General features: G+C 35.7%; 1 protein-coding gene across 1 annotated transcript; it reads right to left on the bottom strand.

Moving 5' to 3' along the window:
* Positions 1-6150: 6150 nt before the first annotated feature.
* On the bottom strand, positions 6151-7919 carry fgfbp3 (fibroblast growth factor binding protein 3). Its single transcript, XM_056264249.1, has 2 exons — positions 7815-7919; positions 6151-7024 (listed from the first exon to the last, which is right to left on the bottom strand). Exon 2 carries the CDS (start codon positions 6938-6940, stop codon positions 6248-6250), a length of 693 nt encoding a protein of 230 aa, XP_056120224.1. The 5' UTR covers positions 6941-7024; positions 7815-7919; the 3' UTR covers positions 6151-6247.
* Positions 7920-12428: the final 4509 nt, after the last annotated feature.

Genomic DNA, 12428 nt, shown 5'->3' with positions numbered 1-12428 from the left:
CTTGTTGAATCAATGCCACGTAGAATTAAGGCAGTTCTGAAGGCGAAAGGGGGTCAAACACAGTATTAGTATGGTGTTCCTAATAATCCTTTAGGTGAGTGTACTTGTGTAGGTAATCAACTGAGGAAGTTTCATGGTGATATCTATTATTTAAAATTTTTACCCTATTCACCTGTAGTGTCTGTGAATGGGTTAATATATGCATAATTATTACTGTTTAAACTTTGCTGGTCAGTTTCTGGTTACCTGTGCAGTTGCATATGGAGTGTTTTAGGGAGCGCTGCATTTTAAAAATCTGTGTTCCAAAGCGAGTTCTCAGTGTGTATTGTTCATTGATGGTATAAAGTTAAGCCAATTTCTCAGTCATTTCATCCTGCAGCTGGGCCTGGACTGACCTCATCCAGGTCAGTCATTGTTGCTTCTGTGGCATAAGGATATGATTAGTCTATCTATAGACTTACAATTGCATAATAAGCCTTGTGTCACGCTGCCAAACCCCACACAAGCCTGGAATAAAATGTGTGCTTGGCAATGTTACAAAACTTCAATGTCTTATTCAGTGTGGTAATTTACCAATTGGGAATATGCAGTGGTGGAGAGGGACATCTAGTGGACACCTCAAAGAAATTATTCATTTTAAATGTATAATCTTACCTGATCGACACCTGCCTTGTGTTTGCTTGGCTGCCATGTCCCATACTGTTAAAAGACACACTTGTCTTTTAGATATAGGTAGATAGATAAAACAGTGTGGCACAAGACACATTGCAGTTTCATGTGTATTTCAACACTCCTCAAGCACAGACAGACTATTTCATGGGACCGTATTGTGTCACGGCCAGATTTCCAAACACATGACCTAATTCAGCCAATCAGTGAGCCAGAAGCTGTCCTGACCACCTAGGTTTGTTTGGGTCAATGCACCACGCCAACCAGCTGTCTAAAAAAAGCCTGGCATAGGCTACAGGGTTATTTGGCATGTTACAACTTTACAAATTGAAAGGGACAAATGCAAAGGATTTTTCATGACTGTACTAAAAATGTGATCACCATTTACCTAAGTTTAGCTGTGTTTATATTGTATAGAAATGTATATCATTTTTGGTTTTGAGTCAAATATTTTTACAGAACTAAACAGTTTGATTTGAACTTGTTCAAACAGAACAGCTGTGAAGCGGGATGACCTCTGGGACTACAAAATAGCCGAGGATGCTGGCCCATCAAAACCCACAGAAGATAATTATCTTTTTCACAAATTAATTTGATACTATTGAGAAGACTCGCACAATGATTTGCCTTATCCCAGATAAATAGAATTTTAATAAATAAATAACTATTTTTTTCCTTTCATTTCTTTTCCTTTTTGTTTACTTGCTTGCAACAGCTAGCTCACAGGTCGACCATGCAGGAAAAGTACAGCTTTTAGAGGTCTCGGGTTTAGAGGTCTGCATTAATATCTCTCATCCAGCAGGGGCTACTGTTGTTCTAATCAGAGTTTACAGGCATTGAATCAGACTTAATGACTAGCCATATACTGTACAAATGTTTGTTGCATTTGTTAGTGTGTAGTGTACAGATATTCAGTATTTTACTGTAAGTCATAGGGTTGGCTGCTTAATCTGTTTCCATAAATCATCTTTACAAATAAGCTTGCTCACTGACACAAGATGCAGTGCATCCAAAAAACTTGCGCGTTTTAATCTTTGTAACGTTTTTTCCCACTGCGTTTTAAAGCTGAACTCCATGAGGCAGCAGAAATTCTGATACGGTGAACAAATGAACTCTTCGTCAACAGTCACTGGGGGTGTCTTGTTATTTTCTTATTGACCAAATTACCCATGAGCCCCGTATTTCCACATGGCACAGCTTCCAACCTCTGCTATGTCAGGACTAATTATGTGTCTTGTGTCATTCTTTGCCGTTTTCCATTGGATCGGTGTAAGGCTTAAGAGGGTGAATGTGGCGTAAGGCCAGGTTGTAGAATAGAACATTGCAAGGGTGTCTGAATGGGTCACTTCTCCACTTTGTACAAAACTGTTCTGATGTGGGAAGCGCCTTGAGTCCCTTTGTGTGATTCTCAGGAGTCCCAGTTGGGTTTTGGGGAGGCTGGTAGTGTTGTTTCCCTGTAGATCAGGATGGGAAAGGGGGCCTTAAAAGGGGCATCTGGCTGAATGCCTGTTTTAAACACTTGATTTATGTGCACTGACTAAGAGCCAGTCTGTTTAGTAAGTGATGTGTCTGTGTAAGAGAGTGTGTGTTTGAGTGTGTATTTGTTTGATAGACTGGGCTGAAGCAACTCATTGAGATTCTGTCTCCAAACACAGTCTGTAATGAACAACACACTGTCTATAAAATACTCTGGTAATATTCAAAAACATTGTCATTTCCACACCTCTGAAATTTAAATCGGAGTGAACTGAACAAGTATGCTGACAGTATATTTATGTAATTTGTTTATTAATATAAAGTAACTCAAAGAACAAAAAGTCAGTATTGGTTCCCTGTTGGCATCATCATTTCATGTTTCATGTTCCTCCCATCTCCTTGAACAGATAAAATAGAACAAAATGTGTAATTTCCATATTAATTGTACATAGTATAGCCTGAACTCGAAATCAGTGTATATTTAATCTGTTCATGTATATTAACTGCCCGAATGAACCGATTCACAGAATTAATCGAACTTTCCAAAGCTACATAGAGGAGATCATTAAGGAAGAAACGAACCACTAAAATTAATCAGATTTTTCAAAAGATGGGGACCATTTATGATTCAGATTTTCTAACGCTACATGTGATAAAGATCCATGTAGGATGAAAATAAGACTTTTCGACACTATACAAGAGGGAGTGCGTTTGGTTTTCCCCTTCTGCTTGGACATTAAGCGCTGTTTGGTCACACAACTCCGCTATGCTTTGAAAATGTATTTTGTTACTGGAAAATCTCCACTAGCATATATGGAAACAGATTAAATACTGTGCAGCACGCTAAACTGTCAAATATAGTTAAGTGCATTCTCCTTCACGCCGCCAGGCCTAGTGCCATGATCGTCCATTTTTTGTTATTGGCTACCCCAACACTGTGTTCCTCTCCTATCCTGTCTCTGGAGTACGTGTATTCTCTGCGTGCAGCAAATTAACAAATCAAACACAGCCTAATACAGGGTTTAATTCTAAATCAAAGCTCTTTGGGATTATACACAAGATTAAAGCTCTTGCCTTAGGCCTCACTCTCATGTTTGTTGAGAAGGCAGAGCTGATTATTATTGTGGAATTTAACGGTATTCACACATGATATCAGACAAATTGATATGGTTGTTTACCAATACTCGTCCATCTCCCTCTCATTTAACCCCCACGAAAGCACACACCTACCCAACTACATCATCTGTATATTTAGCGCTTTTCCATGGCCGAGTAAAAAGGTGATTAGTTCCTTTAAATAAATATTACTTTTTTCTTTCTGTGTGAGATAGCAGTTTGTATAGTGAGAAAAAAGTATTGCTGAAAACTCTCATGTCTTTCATGTTGGCATTGACATGTAATATCTGATCCCCCAAAAGTACAAAATATCAATATCATATCAAATATATGACTATTCACGTTGGACATCCTAAAATCATATATATACTGTATATATATATATATATTACAGGACTGGGCAAGTTAACGCGTTATTATCGCGTTAACGCATTTATTAATTAATGCCGACAATTTTTTATCGCACGTTAACGCAGTTTTTTTATTTTTTTAATTTTAAAAGTCCGTTGCACACTGGCTCTGAATAGGACATAGGCCTACAGTCAAACCATGATCACAGGAGGGGTGGGATGTTGGTCAGCCAGCAAATAACCCACCCAAACCAGCAGTGGAGGGGCTTTGGCAGGTTCTCTCAGGTGAACAGAAAGGGAGACAGTGCTCCGCGAGTGAATGACAGGCGCTCTATGGATAGTAACCACGGCAACGGCTTCTGTGCGCTACGCAGCTGTAGTCTTTTTAACTTAAATTAAAATTATACATAACTTTACCTGATGTGCCTGCGTTTAGTTTAGCGGGGATGCTCTGCAATGTGAATTCTCTTCTGTTGATGTCCTGATAACTTTTTAAATATTGGAAACTCACAAACAGCGAGCCGAGGATCAGTCTCTCTTCCAATGATTTGTACTGCGCGTCGTGTACAAAAAGTTATAGACAATCAAAGTCCTTTTAGACAATTCAACTTCAGCAACGGGCGGACGCGTGCGTGAGGCGAGCGCGTGAGGCGAGCATGACCGCAACAGTTTCACAGAACGCACCCGCTTGTCGCTGCACCTTGTGCTCGACCAATTCACCTCACTCAAAGGCTGATTTATACTTCTGTGTCGTTCGTAGTGTATTGTATTGTTCGTAGTGTCGCTATACACTACGTTGGTTGATTTTACTTCTGCGTCGTTGGCCGCGTTGACGCGCAATTACACATGCAGAGGGAGCATGTGAAACCCGTGGAGCGGTTCTAGCAATCACAGCGCTTGCGGTACGCGTAGAATTGACGCGTTGTTACATTTTTGGAGAGGTGCAAGTCAGGGTACGACGTAAGTTCGACGCAGAAGTATAAATTGGGCTTTATCTCTGTTTAATGCAATCTTAGTGTACGTGGGAAACCATGGCATGACCAAACCTAAGCTACTATCAGAGAAGTAACGTTGGTCGACTTATCTCATGACATCTGACTATAGACTGTTTCTGCTGCTAAAAGACACCTGTTGATACCTGTTAAGAAAAAACCCAAGAAAACTGGACTCGTTTTAACAAGCTAGATAAAAGGTAATGCCCTGGCAGTGGCAAATAGCTTTGTTTTAATATTTGATTTGATTACATTAATGTTTAGGTTGAGATTTACAATAAATATTTTATTGCTGTGTAAAGGGAATACTGCTGGTATAAAGCACCTTATTTGTTTAAAGTTTTTGCAAACCACATGTTATTACACTTTTGTGTATATAGCAGTACATTTAAATCAAAAGTGAGTAATACACTACTTTAGAATTCATTATTAAAGTTTGCGCGTAACAATGCGATTAATCGCGATTAATCGCAAGAAAATCATGCGATTAATCGCGATTAAAAAATTTAATCGTTGCCCAGCACTAATATATATATATATATATATATATATATATATATATATAATCCAATTAGTGTTGTTAGGATGTCCAACGTGTATATAGTTTATATATCATAATATAGATATAATAATATAGTTTCTAACAGCATGAGGTGAAAAGATGAATCTGCTGTATTTAACCCTGACACTGAGTCTATTGGCAAAAATCCATTTGTGACAATGAGCATAATATTGTAATCTTTCACTGTTAGACGTGTGAGTTAAGCCTTCAACAGAAGTATCTGTATCTAAGCTGTAGCTCCGGTTGTAAGACTATAGAAAACCCATGAACAAAAGAGCAATTTATTGCACAATATTTTCCCCTTGTTATAGTTTTGGGTCATCAGGGGGAAAGTGAATGCCACTTAAATGGCACATTTTATCGATTTGAACTATGTGCTGTTATATTATCTGTGACTGTCATTTTAGACCCCTGATATGGCAAGCTGACTATTGATGCACAACGGAGAAAGCTATGCTGTCTGAATACCACATATCTACTGGCAAACACCTATACACATCTATATACACATAAATACACAATATAAATAGTTATGTAAGGTTCTTTTATTCATCTTGTGTGAGCTCTGAAGGACTTTTAATCTTATCATCTAGCTGTGTTGAGCATGAATGATAAAAAGACTTTCTGCCATATATCTAGGCAAAATTTTTAGTTAAAAAATATATGCATACGTAATTAATTAAATTTGTTTTTGATTGATTTGAGTATTTGCAAAAATCATATACAACAATTTTCACAATGAATAAAAATTCAAAGGTCATGTGTGGAATTCAAATCACAATTAGTCGTTATCTACAAAAAGGGAAATCAGGTTTAGTTGCAATATACACAATACATTTTGTTTAAGCAATGTGATTAGTGTGTTTGTTAAATATTACTCATAAACTACTTTTTTCTGTGTCTATGTCTTCCTCTTCACAACAGGACTGTTTTTATCCATGATGTTTTTAGGGTGCAGACTAGCTGGTAAGCTTCTTCTAAGTCGTTTTTTGACACCCGACAGCGTTGTCTTTCCGTCTTTTTTTCATTCATCAACATTCTTATCCTCCACTGGGTCCGAAAAAGCATTGATAGCAGATTTTTTAACCATCAAAAAACTTGACAAAAAAGCTGCAGACAGAATGCCATCCCTCTCCGCAGTAGCTCACAGCAGGCCCCATGTCTGAGACTCCATCATTCAGTACTTCTCCGAACCCCTCATCCTCTTCTTTCTTCACCTCCTCTTCCTTCTCTTTCTGTACTTCTTTTTCTTTCCTCACGGGCGCCTCTGTTTTGCGCTTGCTCTCTTCTTGCGTTCCCTCGCTAATGTGTGTGGTCGTCTCTTCTCCGCTTCTCTCTGTGAGTTTCATGTGAGATGCGCTGGGTGCTCTCTTACACAGGCGTGTTTTCAGGACTTTCTCCCCCTCGCAAGCATTCTTTCGCTTCTTCAGTTTGCTCACCACTTGTTTCCAGTACTGGGAGGACTGGGTGCTGTACACGGAGCATTCCTGAGGTTTTCCAGCAAACTGGCATGTGTAGGGAGGTTTGAGCACCTCCTCCTCAGGGGCAGAACAGCTCACCTGGAGAAGAATGTTAGCTCCTCTCTCTAACGTCTCCCAGGTGCAGCGGTGCCCATCCTTAGTGCTTAGTTGACCGGACCCCAGCGAGGGATTTATGGCAGTACTTTCGGATCCAGTCACTGCATCTGATGGTTGTTTGGACTTCTTTTTTGCCTCAGAGAATGATAGGAGGAGGAAGAGTAGGGAAAAGATGAAGAATAGACTCCGCCCTCGCATGGCTGTGTGTTTAAGGTTATAGAAAGGAAGAAATCTCTGGTTTAGGGCACACACACAGCACCCTCAGAAAAGAGAAATCAGCACCTGCAAAATTAGAGAGGAAAAACATTAATGCATGATGAAGGGTTATAGTTAACTAAAACCCATAAAAAAACATGTTTGTTATTTTGATTCAAATAAACGTTAACTGAAATAAAATATTTTCTATTATTTTATATTTTATTTACTTTATTTTATATTTGTTATATTTTCTATTATATTTACTTATTTTATTTCAAATAGCTGCCAATGCAGCATTTCTCCTTTTCATTTGGGTTAACTGTACTAAAATAACTAAAAATTAGAATACTCTATAAAGACAATAAGACAAAACACACAATAATATAGCTAAAACTTTGATTAAAATATAAGAAAATATAAAAATAAAAACGAATTCAAAGTCTTAACTATAATAGCTTCTCAATTATACTAAAATTCCACTGACATGATGCAGACTAAATAATTGAGTCTTAAAATATTTTAAATATATATCATTTCATATGATTTTAAGAATTGAATTTAATAATAATTTATGTAATTTTAAAATAATAAACCCTTTTCAAATTTCAAATTTAAACCAATTACCTTTTATTTTTTATAATTTGTTATTTATATAGTTATAATTGTATTCATTAAATTGGAATAGATCTGCATGAGTCTGTATGCATCAATTTAATATAACAACAACCTGATAAACCAAATCACATCCCATCCTCGTTATCCTAATAAACAAAACTAGCACAGATATGATGTGTTACCCCTCCTTATACGCCACTCAAGCACTTGTATTCTAGAAAACAGAGCTGTAAAGTTTCATATTGAGCTTTTTACTTACCGAGCTGACTTCTTCTAAAGACTGTGAGTGAGAGAAGCTTGTGGAAGGATAAGAATGGAGGGGGTAGAAATAAAGGATGGAATCGAAGGATAAAGGAAAAAAAGTGGGGGAAAGGGGGGCTGCATGGTGGATGCTTTTTGGGGGCATCAATAGGGTATCCAAACCTTCCAGAATCTGGCACCTCCCTCCTCGTCTGAAGACAAATGGACACCCCTCACCCCATCCCTTCTCTTCACTCCTTTGTCTCATTTCAATCGTTCAGTTTCTCTCTCGCCTATATCCTTCTTTCCAAGGCATTTTGTGTTGTGTACTTTTTTGCTATTAAATAAATAAAATAATAATAATAATTGAAGCCATTTCAAAAGGGAAACTGCTAATTACTTAAATGCAAAAAAAAAAAACATCAAACAGCATTTGTTTGTGCTTGTTTCTTTTTAAATGTACTTATCCTTGGATCAGCAAGCACTATCAGTTTCCCTCAGGGGGCTTTTTACATTTTCATTCTTTTATCCAGTTAAAAATAGTGCTGTAGACTTTTGGAGATTATATGTGTGTGAGTGCGCGCCAGCCATTTTGTGTTTATAGTCTGTCAGGGTATTTGTGTGTGCGTGTTTGTTATTCGCATTTCCTATGCTTACATATCTGGCAACACTTTCTAATCCTAAACCTAAACCATCCCTATATGGCCGGGTCGTGCTCTGCTCTTTATCCGTTCAGTTGATGCAGATTCTTGATAGTCAGTTGTGTCTCCATACCAACCAAACCCCAGCTGCTGACCCACAGCAGACGCTGGTAAAGTCATACATGGCTGTTGTCTTGCTTTGGGCCTCACAGGCAGTTTGGATTAATTCCAAACCCTGAGTGTGCTTTTGGGTATTGCATGTTGAACTCAGAGGCAAATTTTCTGGCCAGTGCAGGCTTTGCTTTATTTACAATTTTTTGAAATGACTAATAAATCAGTGTTTTTGCTGTTTGCATCTTTCTCTTTATCTAGTGACTCATATACTGACTAATGAGCACCACTGAGCAAAAGCAATTTGGGTATTAAATACGGCCCTGAGATTCTTCTCATAGTTCTTCATTTTGAAGATTAATGAAATGGTGTGACGAATGAGAAGCATGAGAAGAATGTGTGGCATGTGTGAGGGTGTTTCTGCTCAAATAATATGTTCTTGTACAGATTCAGAATGAATTCCACTCAAGGTAAATTCTCAGCAATTTTTCGGGATCATAGTAGCAACATCTCCCTCTGCTGGTGGTGGTGATGTGCTTGGGGGTAGGTTTCTTCAGGAGTTTTAGATTCAGGTGACCCATTTGCTGAATATACATGCATTGTTGTTGTTGTTGTTATTATTATGATTATTTATTATACTACATACCAAATATTTAATTATAATATATTGATTTATTGATTTGGATTAAGGACCCTGGATTTCTACCCTATAAACATTTTTAGATCTAGAACTAGAAAAAATATAAATTCATCATAAAAATGCCCATGGAGTCTTATGATTTTATTTAATTTACATGTTTTTTAGAATAATGTTAAGGGTCACCTTTGAAGTTAGCTATTTTCTTTTTGAAACATTTTTAAAATTGTGTATTTAAGTTTTGTTAAAATGATTATTTAACATAACTGAACCAGCATGAAGACATCTATCTATAAATTACAGGAACGTCTGTCTGTCTGTCTGTCTGTTAATCGAATATCTCTAGAACCGTTAGTCCGATGGATTTCAAACTTGACAGGTGTCTTGCTACGGGCACGAGTAAGTGCAGTGCTGAGTTTGACATTGTTTGGATTAGAAATGCAAAAGATATCGGTAAATATATCGGTAAAAGAAGCACACTTTGAAGGATTGCTACTTTTTGAAAAAGGATCGCTACTTTTTCAAAAAGAAAAGTAGCGATCCTTTTTGAAAAAGTAGCAATCCTTTTTGAAAATAGCGATTCTTTTTGGAAAAAAGTAGCGATTCTTTTTGAAAAAAGTAGCGATTCTTTTTGAAAAAAGTAGCGTAAAATAATGTAATTATACATTTGTTACAGTCTTATACGTTTATTACAATGAAATTACACATTTAATACAATGTAATTATACGTTTATTACAATGTAATTATACATTTATTACAGTGTTATTATACATTTATTAAAATGTAATTATACGTTTATTACAATGTAATCATACATTTAACCCTCTGGGGACCAAGGTGTTTTTGGGGCCCTTGGGATGTTTTGACATGCACTGACATTTGTGCTTTTTTCAGTTATTTGTAAACATGTTAATGGCAAAGGTGTAAATTTACTCTATATAGCACAAACGGGGCTACCATAATATGTGAGCAACATGTATGTACATGTTTGTATTTTTAAGAGAATGTTTATGCGTGGTTATTGAAAAAAAATAAAAATGAATGTTGCTGAAATAAGACCACAAAACACATACTAAATATGTGTCCACAAGACTTTTGACTAATGGATGTTGTCGCTTCGAGTTCTGGCTTCAAAATGATGTGAAAATCATCCTGTCTAATTATTCACATAACACAATAGATTATTTTGGGGCGTGAACGGCCCAACCCCATTGTGAATAATTAGGTGGTTGAGAAGACAAAGACGATCCACATATTAATGAGTCTTTCATTCAGGTGTGTCACACAAGAAAGAATGCAAGGACAATATACACACACACACACACACACACACACACACATACATACATACATACATATATATATATATATATATATATATATATATATATATATATATATATATATATATATATATATATATATATAATCAAAATATAAATGAAAGTCAAAAGCACATTTTTAGTCATACCTGGAAACAAATCCTGTTCAAATAGGTTATATGGTCCATTCTACAGAATTGGTTCAAAGTTAGAGTTGGAAACATCTTGAAAAGAAAATTGTCTTTTTCCATAACTGTCTTAGTGGGACATATACATTTTATCATACATATTTCAAAGTTAAGGATTCAATATTTTGATATAGATTGCATTGGAACAAACACTAGCCTATAACATCTTAGTTGATTAGTTTATTCACAAAACATACTACATATTTAACATATGAGCAGAAACTGCTAACAAAAGCTTATTTGATGTCTATTTTAGAGTTAAAACTTTATAATCTATTCAAAACTAGTCACACACACACACACACACACACACAGAAACATGATTCAAATTTAAACCGTATAGGCTATTTTTGCGTTTACAGACACTAACGTTATTATATATCGCGATTAGAACAAAGCACAAGAATAAAACACTTACAGTTCAGCTCGCTCCTCGAAGTGAAAATAAACCAGCACTAGTTCTGAGGTAGGTAAATGTCCCAGGATTATTCCTCACAGCCGCGCAAGACGACAGTACATTGATCTGACTAAATATAGTGTGTTTACCGAGTTGATATGTGGGCGTTTACACGTCTCAATGTGTTGTTTCAGATCATTAGCGTTTGAATAGCGCGCCCTCTCCGTGGGCGTGTCACATTAGCAAAATAATGAGATGCGAGAACGATAATGAGAAAGGCAGACACCTCTCTCTTTTTATATAGATTACATAAACGGAGAATATTTATTTTAGTTTTAAATTAGATAATTTAAAAGTACAAACTTAAATGATCATAAACATATATTGCTCATGTCTGGGTGAATATAGCTGAGTTTTTTTTAAGTTTAGAGACGTGCTCCAGAAAATAAGTTCATGGACACGGAGAAGCAGTTTATTTGTTTATTTTACAAAAGCACAATATTTTATTTCGATTGTAGGTGGGCACATAAAAAAGTCGACATTTAACAGTTTATTTTTTAATATGTCTTAACTCTGTATGACCAGAAATGATGGAGTAGTTTAAGTCTATTTTTCTGCTATGTGAAAAAAATCTGCCAAAACGCACGGGTGCGTTTTTGGTCCCCAGAGGGTTAATACAATGTAATTATACGTTTATTACAATGTAATATACATTTAATACCATGTAATTATACGTTTATTACAATATAATTATACATTTATTACAGTGTTATTGTACATTTATTACAATGTAATTATACGTTTATTACAATGTAATTATACATTTAATACAATGTAATTATATGTTTAATACAATGTAATTATACGTTTATTACAATGTAATTATACACTTATTACCGTGTTATTACACATTTATTACAATTAATTATACGTTTATTACAATGTAACTATACATTAGTGTTATTATACGTTTATTACAATGTAACTATACATAGTTTAAAAACTTTGTAGAACTATGAAAAAGTATTGATTCTTTTCGAAAAAGTAGCAATTCATTTTTTGAAAAAGTAGCGATTCATTTTTGAAAAAAGAGCGATTCTTTTTGAAAATAGTTAAAAAACTGTATAGAACTATGAAAAACTATGTATAGTAGGGGTGTAACAGTTCACAAAATTCACAGTTCGGTTCGATACGATACACTTGTGTCACGGTTCGGTACGTTTTCGATACAGCAAAAAGAAAGAAATGCCAGAGAAATTTCTTTGTTTTAATATTTTTAATCATATTTTTATTAAAACTAACATCATAAAGTATGATATTTTTTTACTTTGAGCAA

Source organism: Rhinichthys klamathensis, unplaced genomic scaffold (genome assembly GCF_029890125.1).
Source record: "Rhinichthys klamathensis goyatoka isolate OS25496 unplaced genomic scaffold, OSU_Roscu_1.1 h1tg000220l_1, whole genome shotgun sequence".
NCBI classification, from domain to species: Eukaryota; Metazoa; Chordata; class Actinopteri; order Cypriniformes; family Leuciscidae; genus Rhinichthys; species Rhinichthys klamathensis.
The sequence above is the reverse complement of the archived record's forward strand: the minus strand, read 5'-3'. Positions and strand labels throughout refer to the sequence as shown.